Raw genomic sequence first — 22137 nt, 5'->3', positions numbered from 1 at the left:
GGTTAAAGTCTGCCATTTGATGGAGAGCTCCTGTCTCATCTCCTGAGAGAGCTGACAGAGCAAATTGCATATGACTTAGCACAGGTGAGAAATGTAAGACTTTCTGGTATGTGTCTATTTCTGTGTCAATGCATATCTCATGGCTCTTTCACTTTTTTAATTGAGAAGTTATTCTGATTCAGCACTTGAAAAGCTTATTTTCATAGTGCTGACAGACATAACCTGACAAGCAGAGGCCTCTTTGTCAAAGGGAGGCATCAGAGCGATGAAAGGTTTTGCCTGAAATATGGATATGCACAGCAGTATTTCCCCACCCCCACAAGTCCAACATCACCTTCTCTTTTATTCTGCACTCATGTCAAAGCTTTCTTGGGTTTTGCACTATTACCACCTTCCAACAGAGGAGTCACATTTTCAATCTAAATAGCACAGGCCAGAAAATCATTTATCCTACAGCAATTCATCCCAGGCTGAGTTGAGACTGGAGCCCCACTGTGACAAACACATAGAGAGAGACAGTCTGTGTTACTCTAAAGAAACACAACAGACAAAAGAGAGCAAGGGAGATGTGATATTGTCAGCCTATTGTCAATCCTCTTGTACCATGGTGGGCACAGACAGAGAGACTTTGGTGGCTTCGGCTGCAGAGGAAGCCTGATGATGGAGACTGAATAATAACTCATAAATCAATGCTTATGCTACATTTTATACATTTTTACATTTTTTATACTCTTTTGGATCAGGTAAAGCAATGTTCAAATATTCTTTTTTTATATAGGGGAAACCTGGGCCATACTGCAACTCCCCAATCTCAGGGATAGCCTGAAGCTCAGGGTCCTCTGAGATCCAGTATCTCACACTTGTGTCCTTGCCTGTCCTCTGGCTGCATTTGTCCTATAAATTACCATGATCCTTGAAGGTGGGGGGTGCTATCTAGAGAGGATCATGGCTATCACATCACATGTCATGACTACAAAGACAGATGGTCATCAGGCTAGGAGCAAAGAGAAGCTGCCAAGCTCAGAAACGTGTGCCAGGATCTATCCACATGTTAGGTAATTATTTTCAAGTCTAGGCATGCAAGCCTTGTGAGTCACTACAGTGTTGGCTCTGCTGTTGTTTCTACAACTGATTCATGTGGATAGGTGATTAAGATATCTTTAAATCTGGCTTGAGGGAAGGTCACAGCAGTTTGATCACAGTAAAGACCAAAAGGCCAAAAGCAAACCTCTCAGTATTGTAGATCTACACTGGGGATGATATGTGCTGAATACTGTATCTTTATAATCAAAATTCTGCAGCAGTTTTTCTTAATCTGTTCTTTTTTAAATAACGTCTATAAAAGCTGCTCGTGGTTTATTTTCTTCAAATGTCCAGGCTCCAGTAGTGATGGCATCTATTGAATTACACTTTTTTTCTTGGTAAAAAAAAGGAAATTTGGAGAGTTGGATTAGAAACAACTTGGGATTCTGGCAGGTGGAAGGGAGAGAGGCAATTTGTAGAGGAATGAGTTAGCAGGTCTCAGAAAAATGGATACTCTAGGTAAGGTTTCATTAGGAAAAAGGGGAAACTGAGCCCACCTTTCCACTTCTCAGAACAGGATTGAGTTAGATGGTTTGAGGATTGGTTAGATTGGAAATTGGTCTTCTAAAAAATATGGCATTTCTGTTCCTACCACCCTATTACTCTTTGAGTAGAGCCCACAAGACACAGACACTAAAATATTCATCTTAAGCAAAATTATTTCCTTGATTAATCTTCTGCTGTTGCACTTCTGAATGTTGTCTCTTTTAAGGTGTTTGAATATTCAGCAGTATTATATAATGTGTGGGCAACACATGGAATGATGTCACATCCTTTAAGCCAATGCTTTGACCTCTTAAAGTATAGATTGTTTGCCAGTGCAGCAGTACTCTAATAGGGTTTGTGATTCAGTAGCCATATTTTAGTATTGCAAGCCTCATAATAAGGTGTAATACATCTTGCAATATTATAGTAATATCATATAATATAATAGTAATATCATATAATATAATAACATTTTGGTATAGCTCCCTTCATGTCAGAAGATTCCTGCTAAGATGATTTTCTCTTTTTAACATTTTGCATCATGTGCAAAAAGGTTAAATGTTGTTTCTAAGGCACTAGTGTTAGGGTACAGTTGCACTGGTATTCCATAATTATTCCATACTTTAAAAGAGCAAAACACTGGCATGAGAGATGTCATTCCACAGATTGCATATATGGTATTTCCAGAGCATGGAAGCAGACACACACCTGCTCTATGACATTAGTATTACCTGCCTACTGGTTTCACAGGACTTTATGATATGATTAAATTACTTGGTTCTAATGGTGCTATTTGTCAAAAAAAAAAAAAAAAAAAAAAAAAAAAAAAAAAAAAAAAAAAAAAAAAAAAAGAGTTGTAGGAAGGCTGGAAAAAAATTCATAAATTCATGTATAGAAAGCATGTGATCAAGAACAGCTTCTGTGTGTACATAATGAAGTGCTGCAACATTAGAATACCAAATCTCCTTGAAAGAAAACATACTACAAGGACAGATGCTAAGAGCAGTTTGCTCCTATGTATACACAGCTAATAAAATATGTGTGAAAACACACATATACACAAGAGTTTATCTTAGGTTGTCATTGTTATCAGACCTATTATTTGCAGGCCTGCATATCATATTTTTATGTCTGTCACATTAGTTTTAAATAACTCTAATCCCCAATCCAATTAAAGGTATCTTCTCAAAGTGGATCGTTTTATTTCCTTTGAGAAAAGATGCAGACTTATTATTCAGTTTAGAAAGCAACCACTGCCAAGCTGACCTTCATGTTATCTCAGATACTTTCATCTTATCACCTTTCTTTTCTCTGGCATTCAACTATCAGATGGGCACCTGATGTGTTAGATCAAATCAAAGTTTCCCCTGGAGAACCATTCCTTTGCATTGAAATTTGTAAGTCCATTATGAAGTCCCACACACAATGTCTTAATTGAAAAATATAAAATAATTTTCTGGTATTTTTTTGATATACAGAATGATATGCAATCTAAGTACAGTTTTCTTTGTTCTTTCTTGGAATGCTTTTGTAGAGACACTTTTCTATGATACACTGTACTCTATTAAAAGGGGCTGTTATAAAATCAGACAGAATGCTGCTTATTTAGCACTTCTTGTTCAGAAATACAGTATACATTAAGCACTATCCATTCAGCTGAACTTTTTCTATCTTACCCTTTATTCTGTAACACAGTTTTCATCTAGCAGCCTGCTAAGTGAAATGTGATTAGGTTTTTTCCCTCATATCTAATACCACAAATGTGCTTTGAAAAGAAAAATCTCTGTGTGATGCACTGTGAAACATCAATGCATGGAACTTTGTGGCTAGCTTGGTGGAGGATTTTATTTCTTAGTAAATTTGTGCACATGAATCAATTATATTTATAGCAAAGCAATCTAAAGCAGCTGATAACCAACTTTGGGATATAAGGAACTAATCCTCTGTAACATCCTGGAGGAATGGGATTAATCTACTTTTTTTTTTTTGTATGTGTATATTTTATTCTGAAGCATTTTGAAGAACACAGGTTTCAAGGACCCAGTTTTCTGTTGGACTGTATTATAGCTACTATAAAGAAGAGGTATCTTAAATCTTTTTTCTGTTTATGGGCTGAAGAGATACCTAAGACACAAGTTACTTCTCTGAAGTATTTTTACAATATTCAGGCCGTATTGTGCTCCTAGGGCATGGGAATATTTTTCTCTGTGAAACTCAGAAAGAAGATGAAAATTCATGCCTCTTCCTCCTATTAGAGCTGCCTGCACTGCATTCTGTGGGAAATTCAAGAATAAATTATGGTTTTGAAAACCAGAGTTCCAAACTTTTCTGTTTGATGCAGCCTTTTACTGCCTCTGGTGTCGAATTCCTAAGCCTACATTAGCTTCAGAATATGTTTCTTCAAAATAAAAAACAAAACAACAAAAATCCCTTATGGAGATAAGGACTTGCTTTAAACCTAAGGCTGCTATGTATTTCCTTTTGGGAATAGGGATTTCTGTAAGTTAATTAAATTTTTTTTTTTTAAGTTGGTAGGTAGCTTTGTCTATATTTGCCTTCAGTTTGCCTTACCAGAAATATATATTTTTTTTTTTAATGGCTAGACTGTAGGTATTCACTGTAAATTATATGGTAAGGTTAAGTATCCAGTCTTTTCAAAAATTCACACACTGACATTTTATTCAAGCTAAAATGGTTTTGTGTCCAAAAGCTGTACTTTGGTCTTTTAAAATTAAAATTCTTGTTTACTTGAGTCACTCATAAACTTCAGTTGTAGTTTTGTGGCAGATTTCCATGTTGTTATTATACCAAAGACAATGTAAATTTTCCCAATGGCTTATTGTTGTTTTTATATTAGATTTCCCCTTTTGAAATTTTTGCTTAGCTCTTTATTAAATCACAAATTGTGCTGGTTAAACTTGGCCACAAGTGATGCTTTTTCATTATGAAGTTTAGCATCTGATTTCTCTTTTCTCTGTCATCCAAACTGTTTCCTTGGCTAATGTTATCCAGTTGAAGGAATGTACTCAGTACTATATTGCTATATGTACAAAACTTATTTGCATGCATTTTAAATCAAGTGCTAAAAGAGCACTTCTAAAGGAAGAAATGATCACTTTCCCTGTCTTTAGTGTCTTTCCGTGATGTTTGTATATTAAATCTGATCACAAGAAATCATTTCCATTCTTATTTTAAAATATTTGGGAAAGTACAGATTGTCCTTCTCCACCTACACAGGTTCTGTTCCTCTTATTTTCTTTAGCATAGATATCCCAGGTTTCTCATTTCAGTTTCATAATTTGGGTGGATGGAAGTGCCTGCTTACCCTCAGCTCTGGTTCATGTCAGATTGCAATATTGGCTAGGTTCACGCCTCTTTTTCCTGTGATTTTCAGTGTCTCAGCATATAATCATTACATTTGAAAAGGCACCTCACTGTCATGCTAACCAAAACAGAAGCAAAAACAACTTTACCTCCCTAAATGTATCAAACCATTATTTTGCTTGCTGCTTGACCTCTTCCCATTGCCATGGACAACCCAATTGAGTAAAATTATTCCGTTATTGCCTGCACTTATTTTGTCTTTGAAAACTGAGAAGCCTCAATCTGAAGCTGATGGTTATATGAGATTAAGCACTCACAGATCTCATTTTGCAATGCAGATCATAGAATCATAGAATTGGCTGGGTTGGACGGGACCTCAGAGATCATCAAATCCAACCCTTGATCCATTACTGCTGCAGTTCCCAGCCCATGGCACTGAGTGCCACATCCAGTCTCTTTTTAAATATCTCCAGGGATGGAGAATCCACTACTTCCCTGGGCAGCCCATTCCAATGCCTCACATTCCAATACTCACATTCCAATGTGAGTCCCAACACAGCCTCACCTCTGAGTATGCCTTCCCTTCACTGCCTGTAACACTGCAGCACTTTCCCACCTCTTTTGACCAAGATGCTGCTGGAATCAAGAGCTTGCACTAAATGACTGTGTCAGCCCTTTTCTCAGAGTAGATCTACTCGACCACAGATTCCATATGCAAGCTGATTATGAAGATGAATGACTCTTCCCTACACCTCATGATCCTAATACAGAAATAAACATGATGAGCTATGGGTAGACACATGGTTTTACTCCACATCTTGATTCCTACAAAGCAAAATATGATGAGCTATGGGCAAACACGGTTTTACACCACATCTTGATTCCTACAAAGCAAAATATATCACTTTTCTAACACTCTTTCAAGAACCCTGCTATATACAACACCTCCTGATTCTTGCAAAGCAAAATGCATTGTGCCACAGCAGCTTTTCAACAACTGGCCTGAATAAAAACTGCAGCAAGAGCTGGCCATCTAGTGGAATAACAATTCTTGCATGTGGTGGATGCTGGCCAAGCAAACACAATGAATGAGGATGTGGGAGTGCGAGTTTAGGACTGATGGGTCTATGCAATGAGGACTTATTGAAGTAGCAGAGCCTCAAAAACATGAAGGCATCTTTTAGTAGCATTATTCCACAGAAAATCAAGTTTATTCTTCAGAGTGCATTTTTTACCTACTTTTTTTCTCTTTCTTAGTCCATCTCTATGTAAATATAGAATATTTTATTTCTATTATTTTTGGTTTTGACTTTTCAGTTGGTATTTTTCTTTGAACTCAAACAACCAGTTAAATACTTCACTGATTACAGAAAGTGTATTGATTATTGCAGGTGAATTTTTAAATGGTTTATACCATTTATACCACAGTACTACTAAATTTGGTCTATGATGGAAATCTAAGGAGATTTGATGTATCTTGGCATGATTTGACTTTCAGGACTAGGAACAATGGTCTGTTTCATTTTAATCAAAGCAAGCTTAAAATCTTGGAAGAACATCTGGAACTTGAAAAGATTTGCAAGGAACAGAGTAAAATAAAAATAGTAATCCTGTTCCCATCCCCAGAGTATACCAAAGCACTGCAGTAAATAAGACATTGTTCTGCTCACTAGTGCAGCCTGAAAGAAAACTCTTTATGTGTTATTCTGGCTGAAGAATATAAACTGTGTTTGAAAAGGAGACATAAGTATGTAGTTTCTTTAACTTGCAAGTTAATTGACTCTTTTCTACTGTGAACAATTATTATGTTAGAAGTGCAGTGGTATTTTGGTTCAAGGATTAGAAAATGAAATATAATTTGATTAAATATAAATGCATAATAAAATGGAAATATAACTTATGATTAAGTGGCATGATTCTTCAGGAAACATTGAAAAAGTTGTAAGCAATTCTCTCTATCTGATTAATTGAATCCCATTTAAAAACAATAAAGCAACAATTTGTTTCATGGTCAGTAGCAATATTTTGAGGCCAGAAAGAAGAGACATGTATTTTCAGTAACGAGTTATAACCTTGACCATCTATAGGAGCTCCTTCAAGTGTGACAAAACAATTTCTGGCATGCTACATAGATAAATCCCTATAAAACTTGGTCTCATAGAAAGTTTTGATGAATTACATTAAAATTTTAGGGCATACCTCCCAGTTTCATGAGAGAGAAAACCAGCTTTCACTTTTGACATAATTTTTAAAAAATTCCTTTTTATATATCCTCTACTGACATGAAAAATACAGTGTAATATTAAACATTAGCACAGTTAGTTTGGTTTTACTCACTGCCAGCATCATGATCATTTTTAAAAACTGAAGCACTGGCTCTTTAATCTGTATCTGAAAAGACAAGTACCCATGAAATACAATTTAAAATAATATTTATATCATTACTGACTGTCTAGTTTCCATAATAAAACTCACCCTTTACTATCAATAGCAGAAGCCAAATGCTAATCTGAAGGAGTTGTTTGGAGAGCCTTTACTAATAACTGTATTTTGTTCCAATTTCTTCTTGTTTTTTTGGAACCTAGAAAATGGCACATGAAGCTGTGATTTTTGCTTTTATTTCTGCCTTCCCTTAAACACAAGAAATCTTAGTATTTGGTTTTGTTTTTCATATTCCACTCATTTTCTCCTGAAATGTCTCTTTTATACAGCCTCAGCAGTTATTCACATTTCTCCATTGCATCACTCAGTTATTCACTCTCCATCCTATTACCCACTGTTCATTTGCATGCTTACATATTAGCAGTTATGTGTCTAAAAATTCAGTACTTTGTCTGAATTAGGTATATTTGCACTGTGAGAAGTACCTGAATACTATTCTATCAATATCTCTGTTTTCTTTTTCCTCACTATCCACCCTTTCACCACTGATACTCCTTTATCCATTCCTGTTTCTTGGTCTATATAGTTGTTTTTTTCTTTAACCAGGTTGGGAAATTAAACCAGTTTCTTTTGACCTTTTCCCCTCACTTCTCAGTTTAAAGCTCTTCTTATCAACTATAAAAGCTTTGATGTCAGAAGGCAATTTTCCCAGATAGTCAGATGGAATCCAGCCTTTGAAAATGGTTTCTTTTAGCAAATGCATCCCACTGTCTAAGTATTCCCAAACCTGCCTTTAGCACTGATCTTTGAGCCATCTATTGATCATCATTATGTCACCATACATCCAATCTCCCTCTTTAGTGACTGGAAAACTTTTTAGGGGAGGCACTAAAATGGCACATAATTATCCTAAAAGTAAGTTATGATATCCCCATGTAAGAGATGCTCTGCAAAATCAAACTGTTGTGTAAGTTTAGTACAACGCCAAGCAAAACAGAAAAACCTATTGCTGGTAGGTTTTTGTTATAAATATTTATACCATGATCTCATAAGTTCTGCATTTGAAAAAAAAAACCAAAACAACTTTATATAACAAGAGGAACAATTTAACTGATCATTCCCTTGATAACTCATCTCATCTCTATTCTATCATGGCCATTACCACGGGTAACCAAAGATTGCCTTAAACTAGTGAATAATTTGAAAGACTTAAGATTTTGAGACACACACACAAAAAAAATCAGATTCTATTCTTTGTATTTTAAAAATTCTGTGGGTTTCTGCTTAAATCTTTCTGTTTGAAACATTTTCTTTGACAAAATGCTCAATCAGGTCATGCCCAAGAAACACAGCAGATGTGCAGTCCTGCAATGACTATATAGCCTGTCTTAATAGAATGTTTTCTAATTATGAAATGACCCCCTTAGTGGAAAAAAATATTTGTTTTTCCAGCTAACTGATCACAGAGGAAAGCACAATACATAGAAAAACGGGAGCACTGGAGCCAGAAGTTATGTCTCCTGAAAGAACAAGTGAAAGTGTTATCTAAGTGCCACCAAAAGGCAAAGAGGAATTGATGGAGCCTTAGAGTGAAAAGAGACCAGAAAGCAGGGGAGACTAAGGTGCTCCTGATGTTCTAGAACACTGAATGTAAACTAGATTTCTTTAAAGTCTACAGAGATACATGCTAAGTGTGCAGGAGTCACTGGACCAGGCCCACAACACTTACGTTCAGAAGAATAAAGTCTTTAAATGCTCACTCATTTCAGAATTACTCTAGTGTCATTCCACTAATTTTAATAAAGCAGTTTTTGATCAGCAACCAAGTATAACGACTTTATATAGTTTTCAGGATCTCTCTGTTTCTAGGAAGGACTAAAACACTTCTGTTTTCTTTCCTTAGGCATCCTTTCAAATCTATTTCTTATCTGACAAACGAGACAAGAAATCAATAGTATGTAGTATATACTATATAATGACCTGGAAAGTTCTTAAAATAGCTGTGCTTGCCTGAGAATAGGCATCCAGTATTCAGTATATAATTATTTGGTACTGTTGCACTTGGCCATTTTCCACTGAAAATATGGGTCTGCAAAGCAGGTAGACCAAATGGGATGAATCTGTAGGCTCCCATTATTTTTTAGTTGCCTCACAATCGTATACAAATCAGGTTTTATTTTGCTATTTTCCATTCCATTTAGGAAAACATCAACGGGGCAATATTGAAAGCTGGGGTTGTTCAAATATTATAAATATCAAGCTTGTATATTGCACCTATACCATCTGCTCTATTCATTCCCACATCTATGCCCCTAAAGGAGGTTTTACTGTCAGGACAGCAGAGTTTCTCAGGTTTTTATAGGCTTTCTTACCTCTGCCTTGGCATGCGGATGAGTGGCTGTTTGTGGCATCTCTTACTAAGGCCAAAGAGCTTGTGAACAGTTTTCTGTGCCTTGAGGAAGAGCTGCTTCATGCTGGTTTCTAGTTGCTCGTAGCGACGTTGAAAATTAGAATCCATTGTCCACAAGTGCATTACAGTAGATGTGTTCAGGAAATAATTCATGGGCAGCCTTTTCATGAATAGTTTGAATTCATCTGGAAAAAAAGTAAATTAGGCTTTAATTATGTGGTTATGGCTATTGTTGCAGAAAAAAATTACTCCTGATTTGGTACTCCTTGAACTTTAAATTTTTTTTGAACTTGAACTTTTGGCATTTTAGAATGGAATATGTTAACTCTTCCAAAGTAAAAAGTAATTATCTTTTTTGTGATAATATTAGAATAAAGCCAGCAGAAGTCAATATTTATATATTTATGAAATTGATGCTAAAAGGAAAATCAAGCACTGTTATTATTTTTTAACCTGGAGAATACAAAGATTAAATAAGAATTGTCATTTCTTACCTTCAAATCTCAGATCTGAAAGTCAATACACATTTAAAGAGCAATGTATACTGACTCATTTGGAGAAGATAGGAACCTGTTTTAAAAGGAGAATATTCCAGTATGTAGGAAATGCAAGTGATTTTACAGGACAACTCTCTTTTAGACCTGTTATTTCACCTGACATAAGCCATTAAAATTCAGGCTTTTCAAAAGCTTTTGGGTTTGAAATGGAGCCATTCAAAGCATTTTATGGTACTTTGACACTTCAAAAATGTCTCCCATAATTTCATTTTGACTCACATCCCCACCTCTAAGATGGTAAAAAGGAGTTTATAAATCATATGATCACTGTTACTGTAAACATCCTATGCTTTGTGATTTGCTCTGGTAGCTCAGGCCATAGAAGATACATAGACTGACCCTTATTAACAGAGTTTTATTAATCAGTGAGTCTATTTTCTTAAGTAGGTCAGTTTACAAGTTTTGAACATAAAGGAACTTCCATTTAAAAGGACTCTAATTACTGGGAGAAAAAAAAATGAGAAAACAAGTAGCATACTTGCCTGCACAAGTTTATCCTTTTTCTTTCTTTTCTCAATATACACTAGGAGATTGCTTGGTGGTACCCCCTGGGATATAGTCCTCAAGGACAAAGGTATTCAGGAAGTCTGGACAATCCTCAAGAGGGAAATCCTTAAGGCACAGGAACAAACCGTACCTGTGCATCTTAAAATGAAGCAGCATGGTACAAGACCAGCCTGGCTGAACAAGGAGATTTGGGCAGAACTCAGGAAAATAGGAAAGTTTATCAGCTATGGAAGGAAGGGCAGGCAACTCAGGAATATTACAAAGTTGCTGCAAAGATATGGAGGGAGAAAATTAGAGAGGCCAAAACTCAGTTTGAATTAAATCTGGCCAGTATCATTAAAGATAATGAAGAGTTTCTATAAATAAGTAAATAGCACGTGGATTATAACAACCTCATAGTAAGCTACAGACTTGGGGAAGTGTGGTTAGAGAGCTGTGAGTCTGAAAGAGACTTGGGGTTATTGGTTGATCATCAATTTAATATGAGTCAGCAGTGTGTGCAGGTGGCCAAGAAGGCCAATGGCATCCTGGCGTGTATTGGGAACACTGTGGCCAGCAGGAATAGGGAGTGATCATCCCTCTGTACTCAGCTCTGGTGAGGCTGCATCTTGAGTCCTATGTTCAGTTCTGGGCACCTCACTATAGGAGGGACAGAGAAGTCTGGAGAGTGTCCAGAGAAGGGCAACGAAGATTATTGAGGGTCTGGAGCACAAGTCCCTGTGAGGAGCAGCTGAGGGATTGGGGTTGTTTTGTTTGGAGAAGAGGAGGCTGAGAGAAGACCTTAAAGCTCTCTTCAACTCCTCCAAGGCAGGTTGGAGTGAGGAGGGAAACAACCTCTGCTCCTTAGTGGTCCTGTGATAGGAGCAGAGGGGATGGATGGAAGCTGTGCCAGGGGAGGTTTAGGCCAAATGTTTAGGAAACATTTTTCCACTGTGTTGTCACACACTGGAATGGCCCAGGACAGTGCTGGAGTCACCATTCCTGGAGGTATTTAAAAGGCATCTGGACCTGGTCCTTAGGGACATGGTTTAATAGTTAGCTCATGGTGTTGGTCATTGGTTGGACAGGATGACCTTGGAGGGCTCTTCTAACCTAAAACAGTCTATGATATTTTCCTGGCTGCCCTCCTGCCTGCTGCTGTTCTTTCAGAGTCTATTTTTTCTTTCAGCCTCTTTCTGCAGTGAACTCACTAACACCACATTTTGGCTTTCCCCCTGCCAGATGCTCCTTTTGGGTAGACTGCACTAGGCTGTAGGTGCAATGATCCAACTGACTGAAGTAGCATCCAAGTGAAAACTGGAGTTAATCACAATATTTAACATTGCTACTTTAGGTTGCTTGTGGGAGAAGGTTGCCAGGGGAAGATTTCTCCTCACATGGAATACTACATTTCTATCACTGATTGTAAGTCTTTTGGTTTTAGCATTAGTTTTGCTTTTTTTTTTTTTTTTTTTTTTTTTTTTTAAGCATTTTTACTTTTTAAAAACAGGAAAAAAATAATTTTCCATTTTATTGGCAGAGAAGAAAGTTCTTTTCTAGATGAGCTAGAGTGACTTTTGTCCACATCCTGAGGGACGTGTGGCTATGATGTAATGGAACAGCTACATTTTGGTGTAGTACTTGCTGTGATGGATTAAGATTTATCAGAAGACAAAAGGCATTGAAAGGTCTTCTGGAAGGTGACAGATGAAAAGCAAGGTGCACAGATGATTATTTTATATTTAATAAAGTGGTTTTAATAGTTCATTTGGGAGGTCCTTGGCAATGTGTTACTCATATTCTTCTCATGCCTTTCTCTTTGAGTTGTGCACTGTTCTGTCCTTGAGGATAACACTGCTGCCCATCCAAAGTCCCTGAGTACAACTGACAAAAGGAACTATTTATTTTGTCAAGTATTCAGAAACTATTATCCTTTTTCTTTTTTCCCTTCCCTAATTTTGTCTAATAAGTTGATTCTTATCCTGTGTCCAAAAAGAGTAAGTATCTATTCCTGCATTTGTAACTTAATTGGAATTAATAGGGTGTTTGGTTAATTCTATATGACCAGATGAGCACCAATGTGAGTTTGGCTGTGGGAAAACAAGTTCTCTGTTTTCCCTTTTCAAGTGCAATAACACCTTACTCTCCTCTCTGCTTCCCAGTCCTTCCCTCGATTCAAGGCTTGCAAAGGTGCTCTGCAAGGGGGTTACATCTGCATTGTCTAAAGGCCAAAAAAAAGGAAATAAGGTTAACTAAACTGTTAAAAATATGTCCTTTTGCACAGCACAGATTTGCAGTTTGTATAAACTGGCCAAGGTCTACTGATTTCAGAGGAGTGTACTAATACACCTAGAGAGGATCAGATCCAAAAGCCCCATTCCTGGCGACCTGTTTTAATCGCTAACTTCTCATTTCCCTTCTGTTCTTCTGAGACTTTGGTATGTTTACTTAAACTCAGTTTCATGAAGCTAAAAATAAACCCAAATCCTTCAGGAGAGGATGTATTAAGAATATACCTTTTCAGTTTTCTTATTGTTTTCATAACTTTTTTGAGGAACATTGTCAATGTGCTGTCTTTTGCACCATGGCAATAAGCTCACAACTAGTTGGATGCAGTGTTTAGGAGTGATAAGGAGGGTGTACACTCTTTAACTTCCAATGCAAAAACATTTCCAATAAGAAATTGCTTCTTTTTCTTCCTGTAATAAACAGCACCTTTTACTATCCCTCTGCTCTCTATGATCATGCTAATGAGCACCACATTGCAGGTAAAAAGGAGACAGATAAAATGAACATGGTTACATAGTGCCTCCTAAGAAACAAAAAAAAAAAAAGAGAGGAAAAGATAATGTGCTCATATCTTAAAGAGACACATTTCATGATCTGTGAAACTACAACACGAACTCCTATCTCTGAGAGATGATTAAACTATTACACTTTAATCAACATGTACCAACCATTCCTGAGGATTAACAGCCAGTATTGCAGGGCTGGGAGCCATGGAAATTGATACTTCAAAAACATGGTACTTGATAATATGAATGATATGATTTCAGCATTCTCTCACTTATTTTTGCATGGGCAGGACATGCAATGCCATTTTTTATATTATTAGTTAATTGCAAATACTGGGGGGAAATGTAAAACATTACATACAGTGGTTGTTCAAACAAGTTTATTTGACTTTGATTTTATAGCTGGTCATATCTGGTTTCCACTTCTCCCTTTCTGCAAGGTAAATCTTCCTTGTATTAACTTTGTCTAGATATTGAAATGGCATAGATTATTTCAGCAGCAAAGAATAAATGAAAAATATCACAGTGGGAGCAAACATTATTGCTGAAATCAGATGAATATCAGACATATTTAGGCTGTAGGAAACACCTAGATCTACTTAGCTTGTAACTTGAATTCTCAGTTATTCCATATCAGAGCAGGGCTCAATGCTGAATACAATGATTAGCATTCTGCATACAAAGCTGGCAAAGACCAGAAAAATCCAGTAAATCACATCAAAGGATTTTACAATGCTGTGCTACAAGGAAAAAAGGTACCTGCTCTGTGTTGGAAGAGAACAAGACACCTGGTTCATTTGCTACAAATATTTTGCATAACCCTGATATTTTGGTTTACAAGACCTGTACAAGACTATTCCAGATGCAAGACCAAGGCACATTTCTGTTTTTATTTCAGCTGAGACTGGATGGTTTTTTTGGAACATTTCCAGGGTATCAGAATGTCTTGTGGTAGCTTGTTTCCTCAGATCCCTTTTGGAGGATCTTTGGAATCATCTTGGAAGTCACAAGTTCTAATTCCTAATACATAAATCTGGTAATTCCTAACACCAGGTTGATAACAGTACCAAAGTTAACATCTGACTGTACACTGTGAAGCTGGCAATATTAAGTTGCCACATAATATCACTGCATTTTTCTCCTATTTTCTTTAGATTAAAGAGAGATGCTCCATGACTGAGCTGTCAAAGATTCATTCCTAAAATTTTCTTCTAAATCTATTAGTCACAACCAATGTAACAGATTATTTCTACTCTGTCAATTCTCCTCAGCCCCAAACACAACCAGACATACAGAGAATAATCTCAGATTATGCAGTCAGGGTAACCTGATCAGAAGGATAAACCAATATCTTCTTTAAACCACAACTAGATTCAAGGCAGGCCTCAGTAATGTACTTAATGGAAGATTAAAATTCCTGAGTCACTGGATATGTGAAGAAATTAAGTGAGGGGGAAATTTAAATGCAGTTTATTAGAAAGTAAAACAGTCTGAAAATAATCTACATTTGGTGATTGTAAAGAAAGAAATTGTTTCACAATAAAGCTAAAAGAAATTTCAGCCATCATCTCTTGTCTGGAAATTACTGTTTCTGGAGTTCTAGACTTCCATCTAGTTTTATTCTGTCATTTAATTTAGTGTCATATTCTGGCAAGCACTTTTACCTGATATGAATTAATTTAATCTTATGGCATCAAACCTTTAGTATTTAAAATTACAACATAATGTTTCAGTAAATATGTAACCACATCTAATTGTGGATTACATAGTCTAGCCTAAACCTAATTTTATTTTTTTACCAGTATCCAAATGTGCAAAAAGTAATGATATTTTCTGAGCAAAAGCAGCCTGACAATGACTGAAAAAGCAGTTTGCCTGACCTGTTTAGGAATGCTTTATGACCAAAACATTCTATTGACAATAGGCTTATATACAGTCTACATATTTTCTAAAATGAATTTGGACTGTATCAGTTTTTCCACTTAATGAAGCTCAGAAAAAAATGTCTGTAGGAGAAACCAATTTTTACATCATATTATCATGTCAAAATCTACTATTAGGCAGCATTTGAAATGGGCTGTTTAGTCGTTTCTTTAAATGATGCTTTAATGAAATATTTTTCTCCCTTATTTAGCTAAGAGTTACACTGAAAAAAAATATTTTACAAACTTTGTAGTGAATAAAGTGGTGTATTTTCATTAGTTAAATTGACAGTATTTGTGACACTTCAAAATATTCTGTGAAATCTATGCACCTGTACAATCATTCTCTTTTTCTTTCAAGCTCTTTAGGGTATCAGAAGTCTGCCACCACAGTTTAGATTTGTATAATACCTCCTGTAAAAACTGTTCTGCTTTGGCTCAAACAAAATGTGGGCTTAAGGCAAATTGACAAGAATTGACTTGTCTGGAACAAAGAAGGGTGTGGAAGTAAGGACGTGCAAGTCCAAATGAGAGCACTTGATAAGAGTTCAAAATTAGCTGAAGGGAATTCATGCTGTACATTGTATTTCAGCTTTTGTCATTCTAAAATTCATTAGAGAATTACCTGCAGATGATAAATACTTTTTATAAAACACTGATTACTGCTGCTTTGGGAAGCCATCTTCCTACTTTAACCATAATGATAAGACCAGAGGTTGATTCTTGCCTGATGTCACCTCAGTCATAGGTTATCTCTGATACAGAACCAGGTTGCTTTGGTCCAGTTGTGTCTTGGAAACTATTGTGGATGGACATAGCCCAATCTCTCTGGGTAACTGAGACTCAGCTGCCCTCGTGGAGAAAAAGATTCTCCTTACCTCAAGTCTGAAACTTCCTGCCTGTCAGAGGAAAATAAAATACTTCAGAAACTTGAAACTTTACATTAAATGAGCAATTTCAACTGCAGTTTTAGTTCAGTTGGGGTATGAGGTTTGTGGGGTTTTTTTTCAAAATATCCTGACTATGCAAATCATTAGTCTACACCTGGTTTATTAAAAACCCAGCCTTCCTTTGGCACAATCCATCCTATTATCCAAAATAAGCAGGCAGTATTGTATAAGGAAAATGAGCAACAATCAGAGCCAACAGAAAATACTCAGACCAAAACCTTCACCAAAAAATTAGTATCATCTCTAGTAACTCCAAGAATCTGTTTACTCACAGAAAAGATGACACAAAGCAGCAAAGCAAGAGATCCAGCCCTGCTCTGGCAATTTGCCTGCTCTCTGTGCCCATTTCAGTGCCGACCTTCTCTGCTAATGCTGTAAATAAACCTACTATTTAATGTAAATACTGGCTAATTTTTGTTATAGGTTAGAAGGTAGAAAGGCAACTACCAATTAATTTCCTGCAGAAGCTAAGGAAAGCAGCTGGAGTTACTAATTTCACAATAAAGAAGGCTCTCAAGTAGAACTGCACAGAGAACAGAAAATCCATTTTGGGAAAGATTTTTCAGAATTCTGAAATCAGAATGCAACCCAGATGTTGAAAAATTTTCTAAAATTCTCCAAATGCTCCTAATTTTCTAAAAATAATCTACAAAGAAAATGATAATATTTTTATGTTTTACTTTGTTTTAAATGAGTCAAAATATTTCACCTAGAGAGAACAGAAATTTTATGGTCTTATATCAACTTGTATTATAACATGAATGCTATAATGTAAGAAATGACAAAATGACACATTTCAATGTGAAACTCAAAGTGCTTTGTTATATTCTGTCAAAAACCATTTTTTGCAATTATTGAAAGATTATTTCTGTTTTCTTAATCAGAGCTACCTCAATATTTTGTAATATTCTGCAGATAAATCTTTATCTTTGCTCCTCTTTGACTGTCTTTTCTGTTTATATTGCAAGTTCTGCTCTATATATTTATAGGGCAGTTAGCACAATAGAACCCAAAATTAATTGTTGTCATGTATTACTAATAGTAATTAAAAGAAATTTGTTTGTGGCTCCAGGTGAGTGCATCCTCTATGGAGTGCTCCATGGTAGCTGAAATGAATGGGAGAAACAAGAATTCTGATAGAAAAGATCTCATAATCCCCAAGAGTTTATCACATTTTTAACATAACAGTATTGTAGGTGAAAAATGAACTTCCTCTAATTATGTGACCATGGTATTACCATTCTTTCTCATTACAGTGCTTTTAATTGTGATCAGGGCAGTAAATATGACAGCAAGTCAAATATCAGTGACAGCTGTAAACTGAAACCTCAAAGCACAAAACTTGTAGTCTGAGAGAATTAGGATCTACGTTTCAAATGGTTGGATATGGTTGCTGTTCAACTAAGTGCTGCCTTAATATTCTGTAGATATTATTAAAGAGATTTATAAAAGATAGATGCTTTATTTAAATATCCCACCATGATTCAAGACTCTGGAGAAAACAAAGTACTAAATTGTACATATATTTGTTCTTATGTTGCAATGAATTTTACTTGTTCATGATGCATTACTTAATTTGTCAAAGAAATATATATGTGTTCCAAGAAATATATATTTGAAAATAATCCAATTCAAGGACGCAGAAGACTGCAGCTTGAAACACCACTATTTCTTCTCTGAAAAGGCAGTAAAACTGAATTTTCATTGTCCCCCCCATCCAGGCTAAATCATCCAGCTCTCCCTATAATTACAACATTTACTTCTCCAAAGCAAATGCATTTTCCCTTAAACTTTCTGAAGGACAAAGAGAAGGAAGGCAAAGTATGTGCTCTGGAAGATCTGGGCTGCATACCCAGGAGAAGAGAAGCACTGAGTTTATTACTGGCCAGGCTGTTTGAACTGGTCCAGTCTGCCTTGGCAGAAACAAAATTTTAAGATTCTTGCAGTGGGGTAGAACTGCTGCTTTTTCTGTTGGCTTTCTTCTCAAAAATCAAGAATGCTGCAAGGGTAGCTCCTCCCAATCAATGTTTACACGTATATGTGTGTATATATATTTATGTGTGTGTATATATATATATATATATTTGTATGTTTTATTTATAAATGCAAATACTATCAACCTATTTCAGGAATAGGAAATCATAGATACTTCCCTCACAAGTCTTGGGACTTTCCTTTTGCTGAGATTAAGAAAAAACAAAAGGCAGAGTCAAAATTAGTGGTAAAGGTAGAGTATCATGGATTAATTCTGAAGTTTTAGCAAGGAAAGGGATAATAACCCTACCTAGACCCGGTGCAAATACTCACATTTTCTATAATAAAAAAATTATTTTTTTATGCTCAATCTAAACCCTGACAGCAAGTTCACATAAATCAAAAGAACAGACTCCAACAGCTGTATCTAAATCCCAACATTTGAAGGACATTCCCTTCAATTTAACAATCTTTTAGGTGTGATTTTGGTTCATTATTCTTCAAAAAATGTTCATATCTCTACACCTCAATAGATTTCCCTTGGAATTCACTGTAAACTTTCAAGAAAAATGTCTCAAAAATGCATCTGTGTTATTTCTGGATTTTTATGTAAACCAGAAAATCACTTCAGTCCTGTTTACAAGTGTTCTGGCAGCATGGATGTTCCAATTTCTATCTAGTGCCAGCTATTACCTTCCTATAGCACTATAAATGCACATATGCATAAGACAGAATTCTTATGCATAGATCTGGCAATAACCTCTCTCACCCCAAAAGTTACTTTACTTGCTGGTAACTTGGGCAGTTTGAAAACTGGGCTGGGTAAATAAACATCTAATTTGTCACACAAGGATAGTCCGGGGAGGAGAATGAATGAAACTGAAAAGTGTTCTTGGAAAACACATTGAAGTAAATAACTGGTGTTAAGCTGTTACAAGAGAAGATTTAAGAAGCTATGAATCAGAACAGACAACACTGCCCTGGAAGAAAAGAGAGACCACAGAGTGACATCTCTCTTAATAAAGAAGGTCGAAACCTGCCAAGGCAGATTGGAATTCCACCAAGAATGAGGTTTTTTGTCACTAGCTTTGAAGGGAATTACATTATGTCCCGTACATGGTGGACATAAGTAGATTTCTATTAAATTAAGCCTTCTGCTCCTCCTCTTATTACAATGTCACCACAATGTTCAAAGTGTCTGAGAATGCAGCACCATGTAAAACTTGGAATAAGCTGATTTGCCAGGTGCTGCTTTAGCAGGAGTCATATAATGCTTTTAGTTTTGAAATGGGGGCAATTATATTGACAGGACCTGAGTGGCTGTACCTTCATTTTTGGAGGAGATGAACAATTTAGCCCTTGACTCTCTGAAGAAATTATGTGCATCCCACCTGTTCATTTTATTAAAAGAGTGACACCTCCACAGGGGTAGGAGAGGTGGGAGGGGATTATTGGTCACAGAAGGAATGACAGCTTGGTGTATCTGTTCATGCTATTGATTAAACTTCCTGACAACCACATAGGGAAGTTAATTACTGAGAGGCAAATTAACACCCTTGCAAGATAATAGAGAAAACAATAATTATATTAAGAACTCAGGGGGCTAAGTTTTCTTGGCCTTGAGCCTGAAGCTGTAAGAACTGTTTTAAAGAAAACCAACGCTCTACTGCTCAGGGGCAAATAGTTTGAACCATATTGATTGAAGTCTTCATTCTCAGTGATTAAAAAGCACCTTCAACTGCCAGTGAGTCCGTTCAGACTTTTACAAGAAGTCTTTCAATTAAGATTTCAAATGAGACTCATTTTGCATTGCAATTGGTTTGTTCTGGTCAACAGAGAGAGAGGCTGTGCCACCTGAGTGCCCCATGCCATCACCCCTTGTCTGTGCCCAGTACAACTGGTTTCCAGGGGCTGTTTGACTGCTTCATGCCCTCCTTCTTCTGATTTGATGAAAAAAAAGCTTATCACAGAGCAGGGTGGAATTTGTTCTGTTTGTAAATTAAAGAACTCTGCAGCTTTCATTCCAGATTTCACTTCTAGGCTTATGCTACATTCATTTGAATTGAAAAACACAGAGGACTGGTAAGGGAGAACTTCTAGTGGAAACTGCCTTCACTGCAAATGACAGTGTTGGACTCACTGTCTGTCTGTGATGCCAAATCAAATTTAGTCATCTTGAGATGTTATTTCAGACTTAGAATCTCAGCACAGAGTTTGAAAGTCAGTCTCCACACTATTCTCCCCTTGTAATTGCAAGAAGTTTCTTCCAATCAGAGTGTACATACAGCAACATCTATGTTTAAACTGACATTTCCAAATTAAACCTACAGTTACTTTATGCCCTTTTACTCACTTTAAGTAATAAGGAACAGGTTGAAATGAGACATTTGGTATATGAACCATGTTTTTAAATGTCTGTCTTAGAATACAGATTCTCCCTTTTTTTTTTTTTTTTTTTTTTTCCTGTACTCGAAGGACCATAGGGAGCTCTACAAACACCAAGATAACTTCTACCTAGTGATTAAATTGCAGTCTGAAAAATTTTTAAACAACACAATTGTATTTTCCAAAGGGTTATTGAAGGCATTGTTTAGATCTTAGGGTTGTCCTTACTACTACTAATAAGGGAGAAGGCCAGAACTCCAGTTGCTGTCTACACAGTAATCTCAACCTGCATGCTTGGCAGCTGGAAAATTTACCTTTTTACCTGTCCATTAGAGACTTTGATTAGAAGATCATAAGGGGCAATAAAGAGGAATCCCATGGTTTAGCCCACTTTTGCTATATTACTTTTTTAGAAAGAATTCATGCTAGAGAAATAGCAAAAATCTGTGACTTATTTGGATGGCAAAGTTATATTCTATTTTTCTGATTAAATAGAGGGACTGTTAAGGCTAAACATCACACACTAAATTCAGACTTGCTGTAGTTTTTTTGGAACCATCCATCAGAAAGATCCTGACACACTATAATCACAACAACCTTTTAAAATGCTTGTCTGATGGAGAGGAGGAGAAACAGTGAACCACAGGAGGGGCACTGGTTGTATCCCTCAAAGCACTGCTGGGCAATATTGATATAATTAATAATTAGGATGACTTCAGAACTTCAGCTGACAACAGTGTAAATGAAATGATGAAAAAGCTAGTACTTATCTGATGATGCAAACTTCTTCCCCCAGGTTTCCTGTGTCTTTATGCTGTGATTCACATTTGATCTTGAAGATTTGGGTTTCTCACTGGGTCTCATCATAACGCACTCTGTCAACCAGACATCGAAGACTTCCGTCTTCAGCACTGGACAATCTATTTAAATTTATTTACATTATTTAATTTATTTTTGCTTTTAACTTTAAATTTAATCTGTTTAAATCTAAGTTAAATATTTAACCTGAAGTTTTGTTTAACTGACTGGTTTTGTATCTGCTTTATTCAAGCATAAATTTTTTAGCAAATTAAATGTCTTATTACACTGGCTGCGTCTGTTATTTTTTAATTGTTACTCAAACTGCCTGAAAGAAAAAAACTCAACAGATTTGTTAGTATGTGCTCAGCATATAGGAGTCCCTATGTGCAAGAATAACTACTGTAAAATTCTATTCCCTGAGAAATAGACAGAGGTTTTTGTACATTTTGAGATCAAATATGATTACTCGCCATGGATGTACATACTGATCGATTGTGTGACTGTCAGACCCACTCTCTGACTTGGAAACAGTCTTAGTATTCCTATTTTACAACTTCTTCACAGCCAATAATCATAAAGGCA

At 36.2% G+C, this 22137-nt stretch overlaps 1 protein-coding gene across 2 annotated transcripts in view; it reads right to left on the bottom strand.

The window, feature by feature from the left end:
• LOC103529368 (BMP/retinoic acid-inducible neural-specific protein 3) overlaps window positions 1-22137 on the bottom strand; it is a 171602-nt gene that overhangs the window by 24909 nt on the left and 124556 nt on the right. For both annotated transcript variants that reach the window (XM_008494798.2, XM_030455307.1), the window contains one exon: window positions 9648-9870. In XM_008494798.2, the coding sequence (XP_008493020.2) occupies window positions 9648-9870 (223 nt within the window). The remainder of the gene's footprint in view (window positions 1-9647; window positions 9871-22137) is intronic.

Source organism: Calypte anna, chromosome 8, assembly GCF_003957555.1.
Source record: "Calypte anna isolate BGI_N300 chromosome 8, bCalAnn1_v1.p, whole genome shotgun sequence".
Taxonomy (NCBI): domain Eukaryota; kingdom Metazoa; phylum Chordata; class Aves; order Apodiformes; family Trochilidae; genus Calypte; species Calypte anna.
This window is presented reverse-complemented; position numbering and strand designations above follow the sequence as displayed.